This window comes from Rhipicephalus sanguineus, chromosome 8, assembly GCF_013339695.2.
Source record: "Rhipicephalus sanguineus isolate Rsan-2018 chromosome 8, BIME_Rsan_1.4, whole genome shotgun sequence".
Taxonomy (NCBI): Eukaryota; Metazoa; Arthropoda; class Arachnida; order Ixodida; family Ixodidae; genus Rhipicephalus; species Rhipicephalus sanguineus.
This window is the reverse complement of record NC_051183.1, coordinates 28,931,116-28,945,701: the sequence shown is the minus strand read 5'-3', so window position 1 is coordinate 28,945,701 and position 14,586 is coordinate 28,931,116. Positions and strand designations below refer to the sequence as shown.

The 14,586-nt window shown below is 46.0% G+C and overlaps 1 protein-coding gene across 1 annotated transcript; it reads right to left on the bottom strand.

The window, feature by feature from the left end:
• Window positions 1–4,060: 4,060 nt before the first annotated feature.
• LOC119403103 (myoglobin-like) lies at window positions 4,061–9,066 on the bottom strand. The gene is made up of 3 exons (XM_037670052.2): window positions 8,801–9,066; window positions 6,297–6,528; window positions 4,061–4,901 (listed from the first exon to the last, which is right to left on the bottom strand). The coding sequence occupies exons 1-3, from the start codon at window positions 9,016–9,018 to the stop codon at window positions 4,488–4,490; spliced, it is 864 nt and encodes a 287-aa protein (XP_037525980.1). The 5' UTR covers window positions 9,019–9,066; the 3' UTR covers window positions 4,061–4,487.
• Window positions 9,067–14,586: the final 5,520 nt, after the last annotated feature.

The window sequence follows — 14,586 nt, the reverse complement described above, 5'->3', positions numbered from 1 at the left end:
CGGCTCAAGTGGAAACGCGCCGGCCGTCTTTCGTCGAAAGGCTGATGGGAGTGTGGGATGGGGGAGTGGAGGGGGGATTGCGTAGCTCCGGCAGGAACTCCGAACTTTGCTCCGCTGGGCACGGTCGCGCGGGCTTAGCTTGTCAGGGACCAGTAGACGGCACGTTCCCTTGTACGTGCTGTTCTCATCGCTCGGTTAGCGATAGAGTGATAGACAGCGTGAAGGTCGCTTCCTTTGCTGCAGCGGCCGCGTTTTCTTACGTCGGCTTCTTGTTGAGTTACGTCAGGTTAGATGTTAAAGGAGTTAGCTGCTGACCTTACTTAATGTGACATACCAATTTGTCAAAGGAGAATTCAAGGGCTTGTTTTTCTGTGTTAGACATCACCTTAATGAAAACCAACGTACAGTTAAGTCAAGAAAAGTATAGGGTACATGAGTGTAGTAATTATAATATACGAGTAAATAAAAATACCAGTTTGTTGTTATCGCACTGACTGCTTCGCCTTAGCGGCGAAAGTGTCACTTTCTCTTTTATTGTAAAGTGTATTTGTTATTTATGTTGTTACGACGGTAAGCAACTCGTAATAAAAAGGCGGTTTTGGCATAATGCTTACAGTGCCTACTTGTGTGCGCCAGAGGACGTGGGTTCAATCGCTGGGTTGTTTTGAAATTTGGTTTCTTAATTGATGTTTTGTTTCATTTTGCCTCTGTTCTATAGTTTTATAATTAGTTTCTCAGCTTTCATTTTGTTACGTTGGAAAGCTTTGCTATCGCTGTTAGCCTGACTTATCGCGACCGGCCTGACAAGGCCGACCTTGGGACGGACAACTGTCGCGCGCCTTTCTCATGCTTTTCGCTCATGAAGAGGCTTCGAATGTCTGAGACCTAAAAAGTTTTGTAGCGGCTAAAAGGCTCCAGCTTGTGTGAATACGCCTTTTCGAACAAATCTGTTCTACAGGGCACACCCAAGAGAAGCTGCCTCACATGACAAGGCGGGGGTTGAGCATGGTGCTGCCTCCGGCAGCACCGAACACGCGACAACTTCAGGGATGCCACCTGAGGACAAGTCAGAAACGCTTTTGCATGTGACAGAGAGGTAAGCACGCCAAGTGGCTGTCATTCCTGAAGTGAGGCTGGGCTACTACTTCAGACGCTAGAATTAATGTCTCAGTAAAAAAAAAAAGTCGGATGTAGCTAGCACTAACTTGCGCAAGGCTTAAAACAGCGAAGCTGGACGAAGTCTAATCTGGTTGCTCCTAGGTTTTTGCTAGGCTTCAGCCAGGTGATGCCAGGTTGTTCCTAGGTTGCTTCTAGGTTGTTTCTAAACTGTGGCTTGGTGATGCTAGGTTGTTTCTAGGTTGCTTCTCATCGTAGAGAGGTTCGAGTTAAACCACAGACAGTCACAGACGCCACACGGATGTCCAAACTCTAGAGACAGAAACTCGCGCTGATACCGAGCACTCGCACCTCCAATAGATGTACGGGCACGTCGTCGCTCGCGTAGGGCTTCCACCACATCGGCGTCTTCTCGCAGCCGCCGTTGCCTTTCCAGTTCCGTAGTATTCTGTCGTTGTACGCACCCCTGAAGCACTCTGTGCAGATGCTTCAGCAGAAACTGAAACATGCAGCCACGGTGTTTATCATTCGGTTAATACCAGCGGTTTATTAAAGCTTTTCTCAATTGCTGCTTACGTCTGTCTGGAAGTCTTAGTCTGTCTAGAAGCCTTCTTCATTTTTAGTGGACCACCGGTGAGTAGTGGGATTTGGCGAATTTTTGTGGCACATACCCGTTCAGGATTGTGATAGCTTTTTGTACACATTTGTACAGACCACATTCTTAAACTGCTTCGCTGTTTAAAAAAAACAAAAAAACGACCGGCCTACGCGGAACACGCAGCACAGGCACAGCGTGAGCTGGAAAAGCGCCCTTTCTAGAGCCCATTATAAACTCTCTTGGGGGAACTACTGCACGCGCACTTGCAAGGTACCAACTGCGCCATAAATCATAATTTTTGTGAAGTAGGGAAGCACCCACTATGTCATTATTCGTCCTTCTGCGTAGAAGCGAGGTACTCGCTACACGTCGGTAAGGCATTATGCGCACTTTGTTGATGCCGTGGCTGATGAGGCTAAAAATTTTTGGCTAAGCCCTTTTTTAACATGTTGGGAGCTTTAAACAATCCCCTCGTTACGCATTTGGCATTGTGTGACACCTGCTTCTTATTTTGTTGTCCGACCACGCTAGTATATTACATCTGTTAACGGGATTCCTAGCCCGGCGTGACGACTGTATAGGGTCTCTTTGTGAACGAGTGTCAAGCGCGGGCGTTGCTGTGTGGTAATATACTCTACTACCACGCACAGGGCTTGGATTCGACTCCCGCTGGATCCTGGATTTTTTTTTTTCTCACTGTGCGCGATAGCAGTGATGGACAACGGCGGCTGCGTACAACTACGCCACCAAATCGGCTGTTGTGATCTGACAACAGCTTTCGCTGTTGTAAAAAGGTTGTAGCTACGTGCCGCCTACAGATAGAACACTGACCCTGGAGCCAGTTCAAGGTATTTAGTAAAGTGTTCCCGAATAAGTAAACCCTTTTCGGCTATGTTGAGATTCTGTTGTTCACCCCATCGCGTAACTTAGAGGATTTTCGAACATGCAAATAGTGGTCGCATTGGCCATAAGACAATGGTACATCGTTGTGTGCCCTGCCTACTTTGCATTTTATACAGGTCAGCGCGCAAGACGCACAGCAAAGACCATCTTGGCCATAAGCGTCACGTTCCCCCCTCGACCGGCTCATCGTGACACCCACGGACGTCTCCTCTCTCCATGAACCGTGCAACGGAATACTGTCGTCCTTATCGTGAACCAAATTCCCCATGGATGTGGAAATCGGCTCTTGCCAGGGGGCATGAGAGAGCGAGGTTATAGTGTGCTGCGGACAGAATAGGCTTTCACCGGGAAGCCAAGCAAGTCCGTTGCTGGGCAAGTTTGAGAGCACGGCTGAGCTGCTTGCAGAATACGCATTCATTCGAACGCCACTCACTGCGATTCTGATATTAAAATTATTCGAGTGATTTCTGCGCCAATTCTGCCATTAAAATATAGTTATTGCTGCGTCAATGTGTTTCTTTTTTTGTTTGCGAAGCGAATTGCATGCAGCGTGTGTGCTGAATTGTGGAGATTTGCCCATCTTTCGTCAAACGCTCCACTTCGGCAACAAAATGCGGAAGGGCTCAGCGTACAGAGGCGTTAGTTACGAGAGCACCGGGGTGTACTCCTTAGGATGAGGAGGCGCAAATTGATAACAAGTACGTCGCTGTGGGTCTTACCATAAATTAAATGCTCACTATGAAGATGGACTCCTTATTTCCTAGCTACCACGGTGTGCTTTCATTCTCGCGCGAAAAGCATGAACGCGTCACCTAATTCACCAACGTTGAAAATATATTTCTAAGAAATATGCAGAGTATGCTATAAGACCATGTCTGACTGACATGTGACTGCTCTTTGGACGACGCCGAAGTTCGGGAGAAGGAAGAGGCTTTATGAGAAATAAATCGTGGAACAGGGAAAGGTTGAACGTTTCGGCAAGGGTTTTCTTCAGTATGTGCCTGGTGTACTCTCCCCCAGCCACAAAAATAGAGGAAAGGGCAAGTACGAATGCGGGGGAGGCGGTTGGAAAACAGGAAGGGGGGGATATTGAGATAAGCAGACATCCCTTATCTGCTTATCTCAATATCCCTCTTGTACATTCTTCTGCCTCCCCCCTCCCCCCCCGCGTAGCTTTCGCACTTGCCCTCTCCTCCTCCGCTTTTGGGATAGGAGAGGGAGAGTACGAGGCACAGACGTACACCTGCTAAGGTAGGCAGTTGCTGCCTCGAAGACAAGACCGTTTGTCCAAACGTTAGCTCCAGCGAGATTCTCTTTACTCATACATGCGACAGTGTAGCCTTGTTCAGCACTCGTTGCAGGTATTATATCACATAAAAGGTGTGTATGTCGGGTATCCATGCCGTGAAATGCTTCCCGATGGTATATTTAATAACCGAAAGCGAAAGTAAACATAGTGCTTACGTGGTAAAGAAAGATTACTGCAGCAGGACCGGCACGCCTAATATTGAAATTTCTATTACCGTTATGCAGCGTGTCTCTACTTCGCGCATGCAGAAATTTAAAAAGCTTGAGACATTCAGACATTAAAAAAAAGACATTTAAATATAAATGAGCTAAAAACGCGGGCAGTTATTCAGTCGCAATGACAAGCGGAATACGTCGGTTACATCGCAGTACGAGGCCTATTGGGACGCGTAAGCCCTATTTTTTTATCCGTTTTACGTGTTCTCCGTATCTTGTCGCATTATCTCTGACAGGACCATCTACGCGTCCCCAACTCCACGTGGACATGCGTACAGTGGCTCACGCACACGCGCGAGAACGTCAAACGTCCTGGAACACCAGCTTTTCACGGTCATTTTGATTGCTATTTCTTCTGCAAATGCATTTTTGAACTCTGTGCCTTCTTGAGGACACTCTGTTCTTTCTTGACGGAACTCTGTCCTCTCTTGAGGGCTTTCGAACTTTGCTCTTTCTTTTCGGTTGTCGCGCTTTCTTCTGTCTTGGCCCCCTTGGGACTGTTCTCTTTGCTGAGGACCTTCGTACTCTCTTCCTTCTCGAGATGGTGCTTGCTGGGCGAGGCGAGGCTCTTGGGCGACCGTTCTCTCTCGGTCTTGCTCTTTGACGCCTTGGCGACGTGCCCGCCACCACCGTCCGTACGAGATACGGAACCGGAGGGTTTTGCCAGAACCCACTCCTTTCGGGCACTCGTCGCAGAGTAAATCCTACTCGAGCTCCTCGGTCCGGCCGCGAAAGTGGCAGCGATGGTCTCGTTCATCAACTGCGTGTCAGGCGAGAGCAAGAAGTCGAAGGAGAGGATAAAGTAAGGGCCAAGGTGAAGTAATTCGCCCAAAATTAGAGTACACATCCGCAATCCGGGACACACCACAAACTGACTTAAATAACTCCGTCGAACAAGTTTAAAACCTCGGAGATAGATTCCTATACTTCGATCACTCATAGTATACCAGTGTTACTACCTTGAAAAGTAAATCAGGACTGCCTAACATAGACTTGAAAAGTAAATCAGGACTGCCTAACATAGACCTACGCCGTAAAATTATTAGACTATCCTTGTACCACAGAATGTATCATACGTTCCATTATAACTCTCCCATTTAACCAGTCCATCGTACTTCAGACCGCAAAGTCACCACAAGGCCTTCTACCAACCCCCCTGCTTGCGCCACGACCCACCGTCACTCCTTTTTCGCTCCGGCAGCCCGGGTTTGAAAGTCTTTCCACAAGCGTCCCTCATCATTCCGACACGGATAACTTTTAGAAAATCCATAGAATATTTGTTTCATTAACGCTATCTTGCTTGCCTGCACCTTCATGTAAGGCCCTCGGGAAGGGAGCCATTAAGGTGTAATAAATAAATTTGCGGCGATGGTAGGGAGTCTCCTTACAAAAGACATGGGTAAACGCAGATCGCTTAGTAGTAGCTTTCGCTTTGCAATGGACATCTTTGAGCTGCGAACAATATTTGTTTGCCCAGTTTTTGTTTTTGTTTTGTGTATATTATTTACAGCGTACTGCGGTCACTGAAGACCAGGCATGTGGGAAGTGGAACCACGAACAAATATGCAAGCATGAAAAATATGAAAGGAATAATCAAATTATACGAGAATACACAATGGATGATCAAATACAAAAGAAAGGATGTGTGCCAATATACATAGACTAGCGAGTTTTCAAGTGTAATACAGTTGCCGTTTGTGCTTCGCCGCTTGCAAGCGATTTCGTTTATCATTAATTTTATATCCATAGTGTAGTATTTTTATTTCCACTCTTTTTTTTTCTCTGCTGATGCTGTCGATCTAATAGTCATGTTTGCTGCTTACAGGAGGTCACAGTTGAGCTATTGCTGTGGCACCTCCTCTTTTTGTATAACTCGACCTGTAAAATACTTATGATTGATTGATTGATTGATTGATTGATTGATTGATGATTGATTGATTGATTGATTGATTGATTGATTGATTGATTGATTGATTGATTGATTGATTGATTCAAAATTATGTTACGCAATGCTTGAAGTAGGCATAGAAAACTATTATGCTTATAAAAATGAAAAAAAAAGGCACGCCTGTTCTGTGTGGATCGTACAGATTTGACCACGGTGGTAGTGACGTTGCAACTTTCGTAAGTCAGCGCTGCAAACAACGGTACTCACGGCAAAGAGCTTATTCCAAGCCTTCACGGCCTCTGGCGGCATCAGCTTCTCGTGTTCGGTCTTGAGGACGTCGATGATGACTTGGCCGAAGACCTCGAAGTGCTTCGGCTTGACGCCCTTGATCTTGGTGTGGAACTCGGCGTTGCTCCTCACCAACATAATGAGGTTGTCCGGGTGGTCCAGGAATTCGATCAAGTTGTTCAGCTGCATGCCTATGGTCACACCGTGCTCCCTGGGGCAAGACACGGTTTACAAGAGTGGCTTGTTGGGCGAGTTGGTTCAGCATCTAGTACACTTAGCGCAAAAAATCAAATGATAGCTTGCGCCTAAAAGCTGGGGGGAGGGGGCAAGTCTGCCCCATTCTTTGACTTAATAGAGAGGGGGGGCGCTTGCGATGAACCTTCGCCCCCCCCCCCGCTCTCTGAAGGGGAACCCTACGCACGTCTATGCTAACAGTGGTAGTCTGATGTGTCCAATATATCTGTATCTCGTAGATTCAATTTATTCCTGCTGCACAGAAATGAGCGAATGTTGCCAGATTCACCATTAGCTTTCTAAGGCAATGAAGTTCTGTTTATTGGGCAGGTTTGCGGCACAGTCGTTGCATATTCGTGCCGTCGCCACAGCAGCCTTATTACGCCAAACATGAGGCGTATGCGCGGCTCAAGCGGCCTAGCGCGCAGAGCCCACTGCGTAGATAGTAACGGAAACGCTGTGCGATTTGAGGGCATATACATGTCGAGTTAGATGAAACAGCGTGGTTAGCTCAACCCGCGGAGCTGTGCCGTGCGACAAACGTTACAGGTCGTGTGGTCCCAGTGCCATGCTTCCCACACGGCCAACAACTCACGCCTGCCACAGCACCTGATTTTAGAGGTTCCGTGTCCTACTGCAGGTGCAAGGACGAAGGACAAGCTGCATTGAAGGGTTACGAAGGCCAGAGATTTCATTCGCTGCCGATGCTCCTCGCGGAGCCAGCGTTATGACGGCGAGCGCTCGAGGTCGTAGGGTATAACTGTGACATCGAGTGGAAGCAAAGCGGGTTCCCTCCTCGCCTGTTTAGTGCGAACGTTGAACGTAAGTGTACTTTGTTTAATAACGAACGTAGCTCTACATGCTCAACGCGAGATAGCGTCTGCTGAATGTTCCGCGAGGCGCACCCCTTAATTAAAACAGAGAGGAGTCCGGGCAATCAGAACAGAGTGCGCTAAGCGTCGCTACCTCTTAGCGATCAAGAAACGAAACATCTTTGTAATTAGCGCGATATTCCTTAAATATTGACAAATGTGTGCACACAACGGCATGTTATGACACCAGTGCCAGGCGATGATGCCAATAGGTAGGTGCCAAACGCTCATGCCAGCAGCCGAAGCAGCAATACTGGTCTTCTCACATTGCGGAGCCGATTGGGCGAAGCCTTGAGGTGCACCGATATGTTTCGTTATTTTGGGATCCCAACAACCTAAACATTTTGCGGGATCTCACTCTCCGGGCACAGACGGCGCTCATGGCATCAGGATAGTGACAGCCCAACAGCAACAGTTACAATGGCGCGAAGACACATACAGTACCCATATATCTCAATAGAATCGAGGTAAAGAATGTCTCCACGGACTTCTAGCTTACAAAGACCAGTTGCGTGACGCCATGCCCCTCCTAATTTGATGTTCCAACGTGTTAGGCAGCATTAGGGGCGTTCTTTGTTATCGCCATCTTGTGTGATTTGTTAACGTAAGTCATAACCAATGGTTCGACGAAAGGTCGATTGGTCAGCCGTGGGATTAAAATAATCATGGTCAATGACAAAGTTTCAATGAAGAAGGATTGTCGTTATGTGAGTAAGGAACGGCAAACCAGGTACAACTAGCCCGTACAGAGTTCCTAAAGACAAGTCCTTCGTGAGACTGTCTGTCACCATGATTCACTTTAACTTTGAAGTATTAAACTTTCAATGCCTTCCGACAAAAACTTCGTGTTTTCCTATACACAATGACAAACGGAATCATCGTTGTCATCTCAAAAGCCGAGAGCAAAGCTTTACGATAGCACAGGTGAACAGGTTAGACTGAGAAGCTTGACGCAAGCCTGCCCGCTATCTACAACTAAGGTTAAGGGGAGAGGGGAGAGGGGGGAAACAAATGACAGAACAGGGTGTGTATGAAATACTACGGGGCACAATCACGTATGGACATACGGGAACCATCTCACTTCATATTAGTATGCAGTAAGCTAAAGCCGGCACATGTTATGCATCTGTATGAACTATGTACATACGTATGTATCCTAGTGCATGTACGGTTGCCTTGGTGCGTGCTGTGCGTAAGGGATGTGTTCCCCGATTATATGTGGTACGCGAACCTAGAACATTAAAGAGTATAGCGCAAAAAAAGCGTTGAAGACAGCAAAGGGAAGCTGGCAACGGACTGTGTTTGTCGCTTTTTGCGCTATACTCTTCAGGGTTCATGGATAGCCAACTGGACCAACAGCCTGTTCTGCTGAAGTACCTAAACTTAGAGTCCTTGCGGACCTCCTCGATGGTGTCGCCCTTGAACTTGTGGAACATCTTCAGGTATTCTGGGTGCGCCACGAACAGCGCATCGAACAGCCGGACGCCGTAGTCGTGGTGGTCCTTGGTGAACGCGCGCCACGAGGTGAGCACCAGCTGCTTCTCCCGCTCCGTCATCCCGGTGGCGTCGTCCACCTTACTCTTGCCGAGACCCATGACGGCGACAAGCTCGACCAGACGCCGCACGATCAGCACACCCGGACACCGAATAGAAAATGGCTAATGACTATGACGATAACGATGAGGGGCTTTAAGTCATGGCGCTTACCCACAAGAGGGTCTAGCAAACAGTAATTTAATTATTGTAATTTCATTACTGCAAAATCTGGTAGCACCCAACATCTTCAAACGTGCTTTCCTTGAAATTGCGACCGCTCTAAGTAATGTGCAGCCAGACATTTCTTAGAGTGGTCGCAATTTCAAAGAATGCACGTTTGAAGATGTTGGGTGCTACCAGATTTCGCAGTAATGAAATTACAATAATTAAATTACTGTTTGCTTTAGTGAGTGACGTAAATAGTTACTCTTGTGGGCTGGTAATTTAGTCATCAAAAGAATTATTTCAAGCGAGTAACTTCAGAACAATTCTTCATTACTTTCGCAATTACTTTTGGATAAAAATATAGCATGTCCGCTTACGCTATCTCTTGTAAAATTGGCCAGAAATTAAAGAAAATTACAGCCAAGTCAATCTGAGTGCCAGTCTCATTACTTTTTGACATTAATAGTAATGCAATGTCCTTACTTTCGGCCAGCTTTACTTGTATGTAACTTATTTACATTTTGAAAACTAATCAGTATATAACCTAATTACTCTTTAGTAGTAATTTTACCCTTTCTGAATACTGCATTTAGCTTTTCATCGCACGAAATAGACAAGGACAGCACATCAGCGCTGAAACATGGGCTGGATTGTAAGACAAGGCAGCCATTTCAAGAAAGATGATAAAACAGACATTTTCGTACAGTTCGTGTGTCTCTTGCGGGCTTGAAATGCTCAAACGATTATGATTATCATCGTTGAGCTGTTTGATATCAACGTGCTTCTGAAGGACGTGTGGTTCTCGCATCCGGGTGCTCTTATTTTTCTGGTGCTGTGGGCTGTACTACTGTAGAGAACAGTGTCCGCAGTCATCACGTCTACGGTGCAGTCAGGATCTAGATACACACCAATCGCGGGCGTACGCCGTTCCCTGGACGTAGCATCCACGTTTCCGCTGTTCATATCGCGGAGGGCGCGAGCAGAAGAGTGTCACCTGGGGATGTTGTAGAAAAACTCGTGTTATTTTTTTTAAATGCGAAGCATTTCTTAGCGAACTTCTGCGACTTTGAGCGTATCTATCTATCTATCTATCTATCTATCTATCTATCTATCTATCTATCTATCTATCTATCTATCTATCTATCTATCTATCTATCTATCTATCTATCTATCTATCTATCTATCTATCTATCTATCTAGCCGCCTACGACTTTGTGCTCTCCTGGTCGCTTGGTTAATCGAATGTACACCAAAATTGGTATGGCGTAACATGACTGTATGACGAACATAAATGACAAGTCATAACATGAAAATCATGACACGTATGTCATGTACAGCATGATTTACATGCCACGCTCATGGTGCGCTGGCGGCCGTTTCGCTAGCTTGATATACACCAAAATTGGTATCTTGCGACGTGACTGTGTGACGAACATAAATGACACAAGTTAACATGAAAATCATGACACGCATGTCATGTACAGCATGACTTACGTGCCACGCTCATGGTGCTCTGGCGGCCGTTTCGCTAGTTTTATGTACACCAAAATTGGTATCTTGCGACGTGACTGTGCAACGAACATAAATAACACGAGTGAACATGAAAATCATGACACGCATGTCATGTACAGCATGACTTACGTGCCACGCTCAGGGGCCGCTTGCGGCCGTTTCGCTAGCTTGATTTATCCCGAAATTGGTATTGCGCGACGTCACTGTGTGACGAACATAATTAACAGGAATTAACATGAAAATCATGACACGCTTGTCATGCACAGCATGACTTACGTGCCACGCCCATGGGGCGCTGGCGGCCATTTCGCTAGCTAGATATACACCAAAATTGGTATCTTGTGACGTGACTGTGTGACGAACATAAATAACAGGAGTTAACTTGAAAATCATGACACGCATGTCATGTACAGCATGACTTACGTGCCACGCTTATGGGGCGCTGGCGGCCGTTTCGCTAGCTTGATATACACCAAAATTGGTATCTTGCGACGTGACTGTGTGACGAACATAACACGAGTTAACGTGAAAGTCATGACACACATGTCATGTACAGCATGACTTACGTACCACGCTCATGGTGCGCTGGCGGCCGTTTCGCTAACTTGATCTACCCGGAAGTTGGTATTGCGCGACGTTACTGTGTGACGAACATAAATAATAGGAGTTAACATGAAAACCATGACACGCATTTTCCTTAGTGACATACAGGACGATGTATGCAGCTTTTTGCTGGCTGCTTCGCATTACATCGATTCACACAATGCGTGGGATCTGCCGGCTTTTTTCTGCTTTGCATCACCTACCCTATTTTCATCTTTCGTCCGTAATTTTCATTGTGTAAATTACCCTGTTCTTAACTTTTATATGAAATTAAAAGCCACCAAATTTTTGGCCAATTCCGATGGTACTATATGGAGCAATAACAAGAGCGATGATCTTGAAAGGACGTCGAGAGGAGTGTCCTTTAAGCGACAAAAAAACAAACAAACAAACGTAGAAACAAACAATGTGACGTTCGGTTGAGGACGTTCAATAAGAAGCGGCGCAAGCATACAAGCGCGTCCAATCAGAAGCAGTGCATGGCGCTTGATAAGCGATGAAAACTCACTTTGCTGGCCAAATAATGCTATTCGCGCTGAAAAGTAAGCCAAGACACGCAATTTTAAATGCAACCATTTTTATAAAGGCCTCATGCTTCTGCATCGTCCCCGCGAGACATCCATCACTGAATCTCGACTCCAAGGGGCTACGAGTCCCGAGCTTTTTTTTTGCGCGACGCTCCCAGGAAAATGCCGACCCATGCGGCCATCCATAATCACAAAGCTGGCAACGCGAGCTCTGTGAGATGCGCAGGCCCTGTCAACAACCAGAAAAGAATAGAGGAGGCATTGCAACAACAAGTCGCCTTGGAAGAAGGAGTTCATTTCTCTCCGCTGTAACATGCGTGCGATGAGCGCAAGCTATTTTTAGTAGCAGGAGCACCTAGCGCCACTCTTGTTTCTCTTTCAAGCACATCTGGTAAAGCACTTACTTCCTGTTTTCCGAGAATTCAGAAAAACTATTCTAAAAAATAAAACTGGTACGAAACCGACGGTTCAGGTTAATCATTCGAATGAATTCATTGAAAGAGCAGGCTTTTGCATGTGTGTGTGTGTGTGTGTGTGTGTGTGTGTGTGTGTGTGTGTGTGTGTGTGTGTGTGTGTGTGTGTGTGTGTGTGTGTGTGTGTGTGTGTGTGTGTGTGTGTGTGTTTGTGTGTGTGTGTGTGTGTGCGTGTGTGTGTGTGTGAGAGAGAGAGAGAAGCTGGGATTGTTGCGGTTGTTGCGGCACCTGGCGAAGCATATCCCAACCACGCGCTCTTTTCCATAGCCTCCGAGATGGCGGGCGCGCGGCGCGCGCCCGCTATCTCGGAAGCCATGTTTTTTTTTTTTTTACGTGACCTCTGAGATCCTTTTCGGCAGCGCGACGAAACACGAATTTAAACCAAGAAATACACCAACACACACGGACGCCGAAGTGCCGGTGCCACTACCACACACCTAAGTCAATGATATTAGGGTCGCCTCAAATTGTCACTCTCCTGGCCACTCAACTGCGGACACGCTGGTCACACCGCTATCAGGTGAAAACATACCGTGCACGATCGATTGTGCCTGTGGATGGGAACACACCTCAGTAGGTTTACGATAGTAAGTTTAATAATAATAATAATAATAATAATAATAATAATAATAATAATAATAATAATAATAATAATAATAATAATAATAATAATAATAATATCTGGGGTTTAACGTCCCAAAACCACGATATGATTATGAGAGACGCCGTAGTGGAGCGCTCCGGAAATTTCGACCACCTGGGGTTCTTTAACGTGCACCTATATCTAAGTACACAGGCCTCAAACATTCTTGCGTCCATCGTACGATAGTAAATTTAACTAGTTGGTGCCAATACATCATGTACAGCACCAAATAAGCACACCAACTAATTGACAAGGAAAGCGGACGAGGCAAGAGCTCTTTTGCCCTCCGACCGACTAACGGTTCTTGATGTTCCATCATCCCCTTCTTGCTTATGATTATTTTCAAGTCATTTTTTAATAGTGAGTATTATCATTATGTTATGTATTGATCGTGTTTTTATTGTCAATCAAGTTTATTCATTAATACTCACACTTCCGCATGCTGTTGCTCTATTTTTTTTTGTAATTACCCCATTCATGTAGCCATAGGAGGTCCCCCTGTCAGTTTCTCTGAAACTCTGGGACCTCCTGCTGCAATACGCTAACCATGTAACTCAACTGAACTATTTAATAAACTTGAGTTGACTTGACGTCTTTCGAAGTAGCGTGAGCCTAATATATCTCTACTGCAGTTCAGTAGCTTGCGGCAACGTTCCTGAAAAAAAAGTGCGCAGCTTGCACGACTGACGCGAACCTGGAACCATACGTGGAGCTGGTGTTCGACCTGGCTAAGTTTTGCTAGTAATGCCAAGCTTTCGCTAGACATGCTAAGTTTCTGATAGCAGTACTAAGTATGGCTAGACTTGGCTAGGCATGTCACGTGACTAGCTGTTAGTGGCTTTTGACGGGAACATGTCATGTTACTAGCCGTTATCCAAAAAGAACCGGCAGGATGTGGAAGATGGAAGCTTCCGATGAAGAAATCAGTGCTTGAGCCGACGTTTCGACAAGTGGACTTGTCGAAACGTCGGCTCGAGCGCACACCCCCTGTTTACGGATTTTTTTCATTACTAGCTGTTATGTGGTTTATTGCGAGAACATGTCACGTGACGCGATGTTGCGTGATTTATTGACGTGACTAAAAGTTACGTGATATTTAGTCACGTGACAAGATGTTGCGGGCTACGTGATCTTTAGTGACGCGAGTAGTTACGTGGTGTTGCATGGTTCTAGCCACGTGGCTAGTTACCTGATGTTGCTTGATTTTAGTCGCGTGAGTGTTACGTAATCTTTAGTCACGTGACTACATATTACGTGATGTTACGTGATTTTAGTCCCGTGACTAGGTGTTACGTCATGTTACGTGGTTTTTAGTCGTGTGATTAGTTATTACGTGATATTAGTACCCTGACTACTCACGTGATTTTAGTCACACAACAGACTCGCCCATCATGTTTTTTTTTTTTTTTTATGTATTCCACGCCCAATAAATCGGCGCACGTGTTGTGTGAGGGAAGCAGAAGTTCAAAAGGGCGAAGCGCGCGCGCATCGGTTCATGATGATAATAACTGCTGTTCGCACTGCCCGGCGCAACGAAAAGCTTAAAGAGCTCCGCTCTTAAAATTTCGGCACCTAGAGTGAACTGCCCTTTTGACGAAAATAATCCCCTCTTAGGCAGTCCTTGAATAACTTCGCTTGTTATCAGGCTTTAGTACAAGCGATACATCTCCTAGATCGCCGCGGTGACGGAATTATTTGTTTGTT

What these genes read in the sequence shown, in the direction of transcription:
- LOC119403103 (XM_037670052.2), bottom strand. Translation starts at nt 9,018, where the DNA reads ATGGGTCTCGGCAAGAGTAAGGTGGACGACGCCACCGGGATGACGGAG. An exon ending in CGCAAGGACTCTAAGTTTAG is followed by an intron (nt 6,529 to 8,800) that starts GTACTTCAGCAG and finishes GTCTTGCCCCAG; the next exon opens with GGAGCACGGTGTGACCATAG. An exon ending in CTTGGAATAAGCTCTTTGCC is followed by an intron (nt 4,902 to 6,296) that starts GTGAGTACCGTT and finishes CCTGACACGCAG; the next exon opens with TTGATGAACGAGACCATCGC.